The sequence below is a fragment of the Phalacrocorax carbo genome, chromosome 5 (genome assembly GCF_963921805.1).
Source record: "Phalacrocorax carbo chromosome 5, bPhaCar2.1, whole genome shotgun sequence".
NCBI lineage: Eukaryota > Metazoa > Chordata > Aves > Suliformes > Phalacrocoracidae > Phalacrocorax > Phalacrocorax carbo.
In genome coordinates, this window is record NC_087517.1 from 55,644,839 (window position 1) to 55,658,447 (window position 13,609).

The window sequence follows — 13,609 nt, forward strand, 5'->3', positions numbered from 1 at the left end:
CTGAGCTCAAGATCGGTGCATCCCCAGGAGGAAGTCGTCAGGCAAAGAGCTTCTAGAGAAACTCAAATGCAAAAGGGAGGTTCACAGTATGTGGAAAAAAGGGACTGGCCACTTTGGAGGAATACAGGAATGTTGTCAGGGTATGCGGAGATGCAATGAGGAAGGCCAAGGCCCACTTGGAATTAAATCTGGCAAGGCATGTCAAAGATAACAAGAACGGCTTCTTTAAATACATCAGCAATAAAAGGAAGACTGGGGCTACAGTGGGCCCACCGATGAAGGAACGGGCCCTGGTGACGCAGGATGCAGAGAAGGCAGAGTTACTGAATGCCTTCTTTGCTAAGGCTGGCCCTCAGGCATCTCAGCCACCAGAGAAGAGAGGACAAATCGGGAGAAAGGGAGACTTACCATCGGTTGAGAAGGATTGGGTCAGGGACCACCTATGCAAACTGGATCCTCGCAAATCTATGGGCCCTGATGGGATGTACCCGCAAGTGCCGAGGGAGCCGTCGGCTGTTCCTGCTGAGCCACTCTCCATCATCTTTGAAAGGTCGTGGAGGACAGGAGAGGTGCCCAAGGACTGGAGGAAAGCAAATGTCACCCCAATCTTGAAAAAGGGCAAGAAGGAGGACCTGGGAAACCATAGGCCTGTCAGCCTCACCTCCGTCCCTGGAAAGGTGATGGAGCAGTTCATCCTGGAGGTCATCTCCAGGCATGCAGAGGACAAGAAGGTTATCAGAAACAGTCAACATGGATTCACCAAGGGAAGATCGTGCCTGACCAGCCGGATAGCCTTCTATGATGGCATGACTGGCTGGGTCAATGAAGGGAGAGCAGTGGATGTTGTCTATCTTGACTTCAGTAAGGCATTCAACACTATCTCCCGTAGCATCCTCACAGGCAAGCTAAGGAAGTGTGGGTTGCATGAGTGGACAGTGAGGTGGACAGAGAACAGGCTCAACAACAGAACTCAGAGGGTCATGATCAGCGGGGCAGAGTCTGGGTGGAGGCCTGTCACTAGTGGTGTTCCCCAGGGGTCTGTGCTGGGTCCAGTCCTGTTCAACATATTCATCAATGACCTGGGTGATGGGACAGAGCGTAACCTCAGCAAGTTCGCTGATGACACACCAGAAGGCTGTGCTGCCATCCAGTGAGACCTGGACAGGCTGGAGAGCTGGGCCGAGGGGAACCTGATGAAATGCAACAAGAGCAAGTGCAAGGTCCTGCACCTGGGGAGGAACAACCCCACGCACCAGCACAGGCTGGGGGCTTGACCTACTGGAAAGTGGCTCTGTTGAGAAGGACCTGGGAGTGCTGGTGGACAACAAGTTGACCAATGGCCAGCAGTGTGCCCTTGTGCCCAAGAAGGCCAACAGTGTCCTGGGCTGCATTAAATGGAGTGTGGCCAGCAGATCAAGAGAGGTTATCCTCCCCCTCTACCCTGCCCTGTCAAGACCACGTTTGGAGTACTGTGTCCAGTTTTGGGCCCCCTGAGTTTAAGAAGGATGTGGAACTCCTTGAGCAAGTCCAGTGGAGAGCTACCAAGATGATCAGGGGACTGGAGCATCTCTCTTGTGAGGAAAGGCTTGGGTTTGTTCAGCCTGGACAAGCAAAGACTGAGGCGGGATCTTATCAATACCTATAAATACCTAAACAGAGGGTGTCAGGATGATGGGACTAGGCTCTTTTCAATAGTGCCCAATGACAGGACAAGGGGCAACGGGCACAAGTTGGAACACAGGAAGTTCCACCTCAATATGAGAAACATCTTCTTTCCTGTGAGGGTGCCAGAGCAGTGGAACAGGCTGCCCAGGGGGGTTGTGGAGTCTCCTTTCCTGGAGACATTCAAAACCTGCCTCGATGCATTCCTGTCCCCCCTGCTCAAGGTGTCCCTGCTCAAGCAGGGGGGTTGGGCAAGATGATCTCCAGAGGTCCCTTCCAACCCCTACCATTCTGTGATTCTGTGAAAAGACCCCCACAACCTAATTAAAAAAGGAATGATGTAAAGTGGTGTAGGATCTGTAGTCTAATTAACTAGAAGGATCTCCTAAGAAATTTTTGAAAAGGATAGCCTTTCATGCTGGAAAGTAAACGGTTCCATCAGCAACTTTTCTGGACAACACATTGGCTAGAAGAGGTGGTGTTGAAAATCAGAGCTGCTGAAATTAATGGAACCATGTTTCAACACAGGGATTTAAAGACAGTTCTGAACAAGAAAGAGCTACTACTTAGATATAAAAGTAATTCCTTCTTCCTAAGAAATTACTGAAGTGTAATGTTTTTCCTGCATAGTAATAGGCATTCTCATACAGAAATTGTGAACAAATTTAACCCATCAGGTAGCTGAAAGAACTTATGAAGTTTCCTTTAAATTTAATCTTACACAACTTAAATGCCTTTGAATCAAGACTTTGCTGCTTTTCTTTTCTTGTAGTGAATATTTGAACCAACTGGATACCAAAGATGCAGTAAAAGTGTAAAGAACATGGTGTTTACTGAAGTGGTGCCTAATGCAGTTCTGATTGTCATGCTATAGAAGGTTTTGTTAACTGGACAACGTTTTGAGTTGTCTGTGTATACATGACATTTTGGAAAATTAGTTTACATCTGTATTAGCAAAATTGTTTAAAGATTTTGGGGACACTTAATCTCAGTGGGCTTCTGATTTTGTCTTAAAGTGTCGGATTTTTCATAAGGCTCAGTGTCTTCTGACAAGTTTGTAAAGGAGCTTGGGCTGGGCAGCTAGGGCAATATTTGTCTGTTTTAACTGTAAACTATGTCTGAGCTAGTCAGATGTGTGCAGGCAGTGGAGAGGAGGAGATGGGTAAAAGGGTGATAGAGGATTTGTTTGACTTCAGGTATCTGCCTTGGATGAGATGAACCTCACTCTTGAAGTGCCTGTTTGTCACTTGAGTATGATGAGAGTTAGCTGCCCAGGTGAAGGACGGATACGTGCATACATATGTACATACATGTAAGTAGATGCGTCATAGGTGTTTTGGGCTTAGGCAAATTGAATCCCAGTTCCAGAAACTGAGGTATTCCAAATCAATAGTGATCATCTGCAGAAGGGTGTGTGCAGGAAAAGAAATTGTGTCATGCATTGCTACTAATGCAAGGTCCAAAAGCATGAAATCTGTTAAGCAGATTTCTGCAAAAGATTGCCAGGCCTGAGGTGGGCATTACTGGCTATGAGAGGTGAGGGAGTGAGATTCGAGTGGGTAATGAAGCAGTGGCAAATGGGCAGTGCATATTTTAGTTCCAAAGTTATGTCACTTCACTGTTGAAAACAGTTTTTTACAATTTAGACCTAACTCTACTTTCTCTGGCAACAGCCAAGGTGCTGGCTGCTTCATACGTCTACCTATACTAGGTACGTCTCCTCTTTTTGTCTATGCAAGATCCATAATTATATGTAAGTTTTCTGTAGAATACATGTCTGTGTGTGTGTATGTACATACCAATATTTTACAAACATGTATGTTAAGTGTAGTGTTGCCAGTTGTGTTGTAAATCTTTTTACTATCTTTTTTTGGACAGTAAATTTATAAAGACAATGGGTGACTGTGATCATCCTAAAATACCTTGACCTGGTTTGTTCTTGTATCCTTTGTAGTATTTTAAAATAGAGATTACGTTCTTTGTTTTTAACCTTTTCATATCAAAAGTTAATGGAGAGCTTTAAAATGTTGACAATCACCAGGAAAAAAAAAAAAGAGGCTCTCATTTAGGGAGAGATAGCATTTTTAAGTGTTTGATTTGGGAACATGAGTCAGTTCTGCAAAGTTGACTGGACACTTAAAATTCTTATTTTTGTTTCATCTATTACTGGGTAGATTTAAGAAGCCTCCAGAGTCAAGAGAATGGCATTTTGGCTCACCCATGAGTAGAGACAGTTCTTTTAGTAAGTGGTCTTGAAGAACAAAGGTATCTTGGCCCTGTGCCAAACATGGCTTAAATTCTAAATAATTCTTTTCTGCCTAGCTTTCTTTCTAGGTTGCTTTCTAGTGCTGAACCTGCTCTGTGATTAGCCTAGCGCCAGCTATAAGGTGGAAGAAGCTGGCTTTATGCATGGACACAGGAAGGAACAGTGAGGCTAATGCATGAAGGAGACTGCATATTTCCAGTATTTACAGTGCTTCTGCTTCCTCCAAAGCAAGGAGAACAAAGCTCTTGAATTCTTAATTTGGTCAAATATTCTTTCAGGGTGGGTTGGTTGGTTGGTTTTTTGTTTTGCTTTTGTTTTTGTCTTGGTTTTATTGGTTTTGTTTTGTTTTTTTTTTTTAATTCTGAAGAATATTTTGTTATCCTAGGTCTCTTGCAGATGTGTTCCTTCCAAAATGGTGCCAGATATTACTGTCTTGATTCCAGCTAGTTTCCTCTTTTCCCTGAGGTTATGCAGAGGATCAGATGGGGTAGCACCAAATGGCATCTCAGGGACACAGCTTGCGTTGTCCATTATGGTCCTCTGACCTTCTGGAGCTGGCATGGTGCCTCTGAATCCCTCTGCCCATCAGCTGTTCTTCCTGTCACTGTGCCAGATTTTACTTTCCAATCTCAGATCTCTCCACCTGATGCATGAATTTTGTTTTCACTCTGGCTATTTTGCCATGGTCCAGAAAAAACGTACTAGAGCAGAAACGTTCAGAAAACATCACTGCAGTATTAATTACAGGAGATTTTAATCTCAGGACACTCTTTTGTGCTTGTCTTCTTTCAAGGACTGACTTGATATGTTCCCTCTCCTCAAGGAGCTGCCCCAATTCAGAATTTAGGTGCATCTTATACTGATGGAGGCAAAGTGGTGAGCTGTCCCCAAAATGTACCTTGAACCCTATGCAGCAGAAACATTGTTTGCCTTTCATAAACAGAATGACTCAAATGTTGCCACTTAGCACCCAGTGGCATCCCAAATTCTGCCTGCATTTCTTTCCCAGTCTTGCTCATCTCTAGGGAAGATTAGGCAAGAGTTGTGTGAAGTGCAAATGTATGGACATCTGACCCACAGAGGAGGCTGAAGGTAGAAATGTGGAGAGGCCATGCTGCAGCAGGGTTATTCCCCAACTAAATGGCCTGAGTTGGTAAAAGGTGTGCTTGCACACTAGTATGTACTCCATTCCACTTCAGGACTAGGGTCTCTTTAGCCCTGTGTGTTGCTTGAAATGCTCAGGTTTTGCCAGCTCAGTATTGAAACTGAACAGCTTTTTTTTTTTTCTTTTTTACAACAAGAATTATGGGTTTGTAATTAAATAGTTTAGTGAATAAAAGTAAAGGAAAATAGAGTGAAATTTGTCATACAGATATAAAAAGTCAAAAGTTAGCAAGTTGTGCTTTACATCTTGCCCAGAATATCTGTTCTGCACTAGAGAAGTATGTCAAAATCTGTTTTCATCTAAGAAAACTAGTCTTTGTTCTTAACAGATACTGATGGCAGAACTCTTCCTTTGCTTAATATCAACAAGCAATTCCTCCAGACTTCACTCAACAGTCATGTATGATTTTGAGCTGATGTTTGGAGAAACAGATCCAATCCTGCCTTCTGGGCACTTCTTTTTTTTGAAGCTGTCTGCTTTGATTCTCTTCATGACCATTTTCAATTCTTATGTTTTTTAATTATACCTGACAAAGCCTATTCTCTCACTACTACTTTTATATCCAATATTGACCATTTGCTTATTTTTTCCCAGAATACTTACTAAAATATAAAATATTGCTCTAAAAGTACAGCTTAAAAATAAAGGTGTTATTCCTAAGATCCTGGTGATCCTGGTCTTCCCTGGTTACCTGGGAAAGGAAAGAAAATTTGTGTCTCCCCTCTGGTAAACATTATTTGGCTCATTACTTTGAATAAGTTTCTTGACTGGGTGATATGGCTAAAGTTTCTGACCTTTTCCTAACCCTTAAGAAATGGAAAGAGCTAGAACACTTGGGTTCTGCTTTACAGTAGACCCTGAAAACCCTCTCTGATGTCAGAGAAATGGCTTAGCCATATGGATGGCACTGAGGGTGCAGTTTGTGGTGGCATTACTTTGCAATTTGTTTGGGGTTTGGGTTTTTGAAGTGTTTTTCTTCAGTGTTCAGCTGCTGTTCCACTTGCAATTGAAAGTTAACACAAGTCCAGACCTGCAGAGCCAACCTCAAGTAAAAACAGTGTTTCACCTGTCCCTTTGAGAAAATGTGACTTGCCTTTGGTGTATGCACTTGAAGTAAACACCTCTGAGTTCTGTGTTTGAAGTCTGAATAGTGGGATTTTTTTTTTTATTTTGTTTTTTGCTTGCTTTCATCTTTTGTCACAGCTCTGTCAACTATCTATTTTCTTCTTTGAAAGGGATGCTATTAGTTCACAGAACTATGTTATACGAGATAGAGGGGAATGATGGTTTTTAAGTGACAGCAATGATGTTGCCAAGTCATTTACTTTTTGCTTTTTTTCTAGGTGCTCAAATGACCCAACCATTGTTGTATCTGAGTAGACATTGAGTTACCTCATTTAGACCCCAACACAGCGGCAAGTATAAGGATCCCTATAACAATAGGCAGAAAAACTGAGACAGACAAGGCACGTGACCCATAGGAGTTTTATTAGATGTGCGCTTGCACTACAGTACAGTGTGGTATAGGCACACTTGAACCAGATACAAGAAGGTTAACTCAAGTACAACAGTTGCAGCACAGAAGAAACGTAATCCACAAATCCTGCTCAGAAGGGAGGGTTAGTTCATCCTGAACTCTCTCTGACTACAGCTATGCTATAGTTTGTATCAGGCAAGGTATTTTAAAGCTCTCACAGGTGCACATGTACTACAGTGCTGTCACTGGTAAAACTGCACTGTGATGTTTGCAGGGGAGCCATCATCTGAGCCGTTGTGTTATGCTAAGATTACAGCTTGAAACTTTGCAAAGTAAGGCATCCTAATAACTTCACTGCTGAGTTGCAACTACTTTTGTTCTGAGGCAATGTTTACGTAGCTGTGAAAAAATCTGCTAGTTCAATCAGTAAGAAGGAAACTGAGAAAATCAATGACCACTTGTTTCCTTGATTTTTCTCTCTGCATTTCTAACACTTTAGCTTATGACTTCCGGACTTTACCTCAGATTACTTTCTAGGCATGGGAAAGAAGTCCTCACTTGTTTAATATGAACAAGCAGGTTTTTTAGACTTCACTCAACAGTAATGCACATTCATATCATGTGTCTTGAAACTTGACCAAAATGCAGCCTTGCAGTTGATAAGGAAGAATGAAAGGGAGAAAGTCCAAACTAAAGCCCAATTAACACAAAGCTATTTTACAGAAGATGTTCATATGGAAGGTTCACACATTTCACTTTCTGGTTCTGAATTAGAGAATTGTGTTCTCCAGAAAAGGACATCTTCAGAGATAAACCTCAGAATGCTCACTTTTGTTCAGTGCAAACAGCCCTTCAGGGGAAGAGAATAGCAGTCAGATAGAAGAAATTGTAGGTAAATACGACCATATGGAATATCTTGTTACCTCTTGTATCATAAGTACTTTTTATAAGCTGCCACGGACTCACAGCCATATATGGCCTGGTCTGCATGATCACCTTAAAACTACGTAGTTGTAAATAGACCAATGTATGATACAAAAAGTTGCTAAAACATGTTAAGCACCAAAGCATTTCCAAAATATTCTTTTCCAACCTAGCTGCTCTTTTCTTGAGGAGAGTGTTCCTGAGACCCCAGTGGGGTCTCTTGTTTCTGACTTCAGCCAACAAAGTAGAAGGAAGCACCATTTCACCTGCATGCTGCTGCTCATCTTGCCATCTGTACTGTCTCCTGCTCTCGAATTTGCTTAGTGCTTTGAAAGCTACATATAGTACTGTAATACAGTTTGAAGGGTTTGTCAGATTCTCATTTCTGCATTCATCACTGAACATTTTATCATTTATTACTTTTCCTAGGCCTGTGCTGAAGATGGCCTTCAATTCTAGGATGTAATGTTCTAGGTCAGAATGAATTGAAAATATCCCTCCTTTTCTTTGTATAATCATTTATATCAGTTTAAAGTATGTGAAATTTGAAATGGTAATGCTTTATACCCAGGATACGGGTGCAAATGGCCATGGCACTTGAATGACCTATGGGACACATGAATGACTTGTGCCCTTATAGATGTGCTTTGTCATACTGCTTCATCCATTTTATTTTGCATGGATGACCTCTTACTAAGCACTTAGTAGAAAATATTTTCTGTATGTTCTGTATCTGATCATACAGAGGGTCATAGGACTGTAGTCTCTGGCTCTGCGACGAGATCATGATTGTCTAGTCCTGGTCATGCAAAGTTAAAGCACTGTGACACGTTTACTGCCTGTCATTTTAAGAGGCAGGGATGTAAGTTCTGAATGAATGTCACTCTCTGCCATGACTGATACTCTGATGGAGCAGACGTTAGTGTCACGTTCAGAGCCGCAAGACAAATTCTCAGTTAACTAATTTCTGTCAGGTGTTTTTGTCCTGTACTTGAGAGAACAAAATTTAAAGATTTTCTTGTCTTCTACAGGTGTAAAAAAAAGCATCTTTAATGCTTAATCCTCTCTGCACTGCAGCTGCTTCATGTATGATATAATCCTCATGTATTGTCAGTGGACCAGATACGTTCAGTCTTGCACAAAGTCGTAAGCCCAGGTTTTGTTCTGTGTTGAGCTGGAGATGCTTTCCTGTTGGGAAGGAATTGACATGTTTGAGTAAACCAAAAGGAAAACCTTGTGCAGTACCCTTAAACTTTAGTCGTAATAAGTACCATTTCTGTTTCCCTGTGGAAACAGAAATGTGAATGGTTAATCCTTGCAATAGATGTCTCTCCTTGCTACCTACACACAGCAAAGCAAACTTCTCCATCTTACAGGACTTCAGTTTTGCCACGGAAACTGTAAAGGTGCAGTGGCCCAAGAAATCTGTAGTTGCAAATATGTTGTTATTACATCCTAGGATATAGTTTTGTGTATTTCTTCCTCACATTTTTGTCTTCAAAATCACGATGCATAACTGAGAAGGAAAAAATGAAATCCATCATAAACTAGCCTGAATGGTAATCTAAACCACGGCTTCTCTGACATAACGTGGATGTGCGGTGAGCCGTTCAGCTCCTGCTTTGAAGTGCCCTGTGAGAACAGAACAAAATTTCTGTTGTCATTGTGTATTAGCAAGATAGCACTACCTCTAGTGAACGGGCTCAGTTACTTGCCTGACACTTAAAACAGTGCATAGAAAAATGCACAGCATGTTTATATGAAACTGCTAAGGCTTTTTTTGGTAAGTGCCATTCTGTATCTTTACTTCTCTGCATTGCTGTGCGTTGGACTCTTTCCCCGTATACAGTTTTCAGGCTGTGTCAGATGTGCTATATTGCCCTTCACTGCACGCTCAGAGATTATATTATCATAAATGTGATTCTTTCCCTTTCCCATTTTGTAACCCTTGGCTATTCGTACGCTATGGAAATGAGGACAGAAAAGATGAGATGTGCTCTGTAATGCTCTTCTGTTTGCCATTTGTGGGTTAGATACTCATATTGAAGGAGAAACTAGAAATTAGACTTCCCCCAAAATTAAGTTAATTTTTTAGGAGATGTGTAGCCTTATTGCTCCATTTTACAGTACTCCACATACCACCATGGCTCCCTAAGCTGTACTAGGCATCTTGTATACTCAAGCTGATTTTCTGACTCTCTTCAACAGTTAGTTGTATATTGTAATTGGATATTTTGACATTTGGCCTTGAGGCCCTGACCCAGTTTGAAGTCCCTGCTGTATTACACAATATACAAGTATAGGCAGAGAGAAGGTCTGACTAAGAAGACAGTGCTTCTGCTGTAAAAATAATAATTCACATAAGATATTAGTTTAGAGCATCAAGTGAGAGAAGCCCATATCATGCAGGCTTCATGCATTTGTTATGAGTAGCTGTTTGAGGCCATTGGAAGTTGTTCTTTTCAGGTACCAGGATGAACCACAGATGCATGACCTGAAGTAATCTGATTTTTCACTTGTGTAAAACCACTGCTGAGGAGAGGGGACTGAGTAGTCTAAATCTGCTGCCTGGGGTAAGCTACTAATGATGTAAAAGTGGAATGAGGACAGACTGTTGACTGGAGACTAACTTCAGAATCAGCATGCCTTTAGCACCATGACTTTGTACTTAATATCAAAAATGTATGTTGTTTCCTATCTGTATATTGTGTTAGCACTGCAATGCCTGTGATTTTTATCCAGTTACTCACTGTAAAGTCAGACGTGCATTTCTGAGGGTTGTGGTCCTGAGCAACTCCAGCAGCAATTGGATGGGCTCCCTGGAGCACATGACAGCTTGCTCTTTGAATATGTGGGTATAAATGTAGCTCCATAATAAAACTGGCACTATATGAATCTCTTAGTTGTTTTCTGCTTTTGGAGGTGCCATATAATGTCTTGGGATCATGTCATTTTATATTCTACTTAACCAAACTTTGCCTTTAATAAGATTTTGCAGAATGCTTAGACTTCCCTTTTAGTTACTAATATGTTTCCATGTTTTTCTGCAGAAAACAATTGGTATCAACCCTCTTTCTTGTATTCTAAAATTGCAAATCTTTCATGCTGATGACAGAATTGTTGCTAACAAAAATACAAAAGTTTAGAAGGGTATTTCTTTCCTTTTATTTTACATGACACCCTGGATTGCCAGATGTCCTGAAAAAAAAGGAAAACTTATTCACTGTGTTTTGTAACTCACTGGGAGAAGTATGGTCTAAATCTCCTTTTGTGTAGTGTTACATTTTTCCTTGTGAGGTTTTGAATGCTCCTGAATAGTCAAGGGGGGATAGCTGAGACACCTGAATTTTGTTTGTGGTCCAGCCTTGATGCTGTCTGAAGTCATTTGACTTGCCCCGAGCTGATCTCTTGCCTACTGTAACTTTGTCTATAACAGTTTGTAGAGTAACACTAATTTCAGTTTAAAAAAAAAAAAAATTGAGGTATTTTAGAGTATTGCTAAGAGCACAGAGCCTATACAATAGAGCTGTACTAAAACATTTTAATGGATCCATAAAATGTGAAGCTGTCTGATGAATAGCTTGGCTTCAAGATAGTTGGACTGTCTTTAAAGCCAACTTCTCTTTGTTTGTGTGGTTGGAAGAGTGAGAGAGGATAAGCAGAAAAGAGACAAGCTTTTAAAGATTTCAGTGATAAGCCTCCAGGGCACAGGCTGGTTTAGAAGCAGACTGTTTGTAGCCTGAAACTAGGCTGCAATAATATTTATATCTTCCTTGTTTCCAGTTTTCCTTGCTTTACCTTCAGACTGATTGTAAGATTGTGATTTATCATAATCTGTCTTCAGCTGTTTAAAACTGATATGCCTAGGCTAAGACAATTACTTGGTCTCCCTCTATAGCCACCAGAGTGGGATAGATTTGATTTTGACACCAGTGTTTGGGTAAGATTAATTGCCTGTTGGAGAGATGTAGATGACTCCATTGGCTCTTGAGGAAAACTAGAGAATAATGATCTTTAGCTAAGTTGCTGGATTTTTAGGTGGCTGAAGTTAAGTGCAGTGAATCTTAACCAGAGCGTCTTATTTCCTAACATTGATTCTTCTCCTCTGAAGAACAAAGTACTCAGCAAAGAGGAGTGACTCTAAATCCTCTACTTTCCCCAGAATTGTCCAATCTGCTGCAGCTTTATTTTACCTAGAAGTACTTCTCTCCAGTTTAATCAACTTGTGGATTGCAGTTGTCACTTCGGTTACCTGGAAAAAAGCCTAAGTAATTATTGCAAATAGAAGGAGGACAGTAGCCCCTTCTTGTTTTGTGACCAAACCAGACAGTTTCCTTTAGTTTTTTTTTTTCTTCCCGCTTTTTGTATATTTAATGTTTGGGGAAAAAAACTGCATAGTCTTACTCTAGACTTTCATTAGTGTGACTGTGAATGCCAGTGAAATTCCCTTGAGATTATGCTGCATTGCCATGTGAGTTCTCTGGTTTCATTTGTACTTTGAGTATTTATGTTTTAAAAGGGAAAAGGTGAGTGCAATGTACTATGCTGTTTCATTTAACCAGTGACATGGGGCAACTTTCCCTCCTCACCTCACCAAACACAAATCATTTGGTTTGAGGACATGCTACAATGCTTGTTTTAAGTTTAGTTAGAAGCAATCTGTAGCTATGGTAATACGCATCATTCTAACGGTCTTTCATCCTGGGAAGGTCTGGCACGGGCATAAAAATTGAATTTTCTCATGAAAGCATATACGGTTGCTGGAGCTGTGTTGGGGTTTTTATCAGCAATAAACTGTGAATAGAAGCAATCAAATAGAAAATAAACAAAAATGGTGGGGGGATGGGGGGAAAGGAAAATAATTGAAAGGAAATGGTGCCCTTTGTCCAGAGGCTAGCCATTAGTTCCCTGTAATGAAGGCCTTTCCTTAACTCTGCAGATATTCCCTCTATGTCATTTTTATAATAGGTGCTTCATTATCTTCAGTCTTCATTGCCTTCAACTTCTGTGCCAGTGATTCACATAGCTACTTGTATCCTCCTGATCGGTGTCACCGCAGCCATTTTGCCCAGCTATCCTTCAGATTTTATTAATATGTTATTAAAAAAAAAAAGGCTCTGTGTTTTCTGCAAATTCTGATTTCTGTGACACAAGTCTAGCATCTGGCTTTTTTTTTTAATGTACGAATCTTTCTTTAAATCTTCTACAGGCAGGTGTGATATAGTATACCTTTTATTTTCATACAATAATTCTCAGCCTTTTAGGTCTCCTGACTTCTGACTTGATGGTGATGAGAATAATTTTTGTGGCCTATCATTCCATATCTGTTACGACCCTTTCATCCCTTCAGATTTCTGCCTGGCTCTCCATATATGTATGAGATATTTTTGTATAAGACCATTCATAAATCCTAGTTAATCTGTATTTTTCTTTCACCAGTTTTCACTCTCAGCCCATTTCAGTAACCTTGGAGCTCATTGGAATCATGTAGAAAGAACTGTTTGGTGGCCTTTCTACATGCTTGGAGAAGTAAAGTCTGGAAAAGACTCAGTGATCCTTATTTTAGAGGAGATGTTCTTGACTGGGGGTCTCTTAGCTTGTAAATTTTTCTGTGATGTTTTTCAAAAGACATTTGACTAGATATATTTATCAATTTGAGAGGTTAATATTCTACCATGCTGTTTCTTTGAATATTTGTTATGCCATTAATATTCCATTGAGGAGTTTGTAATTTAAGGTGACCAAACGCTTTTTGGTTTCCTCTCGTCCTGATGGGATGGGATTTAAAAAAAAAATAATCCTTTAGTCAGATGTAGAGAGTCTCCATACAAACATGCAAGTTGTTGTGCTAATTGCTAGTGGTCTAATAAAAAAAGCTTACCACAGTCATCTTATTAATTTAAGAGCATGTTTTATATTCCATTTTTATTGAACTTGGAAGTTTTCCCACTCTAAGTAGGCTTATTCTGCAGGTTCCACATATTAGCTGTGCAAAAGAATGCCTTTTCTTAAGTGCAGCTGTTGTTCTGTGATGTGTCTTTAGACTCTGTTCATGATGTCTTTTCCCTGCCTGTTAAAATTTACATAAATATTTTCACCTGGAACCTCACCAAAA

General features: G+C 40.6%; 2 protein-coding genes across 6 annotated transcripts in view; one reads left to right on the forward strand and one right to left on the reverse strand.

Annotated features, from left to right (window-relative positions):
• The window catches only part of SERGEF (secretion regulating guanine nucleotide exchange factor), a 165,574-nt gene that overhangs the window by 140,202 nt on the left and 11,763 nt on the right, over window positions 1–13,609 (forward strand). The window lies entirely within an intron of this gene.
• Window positions 6,571–13,609, reverse strand: part of KCNC1 (potassium voltage-gated channel subfamily C member 1) — a 133,183-nt gene continuing 126,144 nt past the window's right edge. For both annotated transcript variants that reach the window (XM_064452590.1, XM_064452585.1), the window contains one exon: window positions 6,571–8,682. In XM_064452590.1, coding sequence (XP_064308660.1) covers window positions 8,501–8,682 — 182 coding nt within the window. In that variant the 3' untranslated portion in view covers window positions 6,571–8,500. The remainder of the gene's footprint in view (window positions 8,683–13,609) is intronic.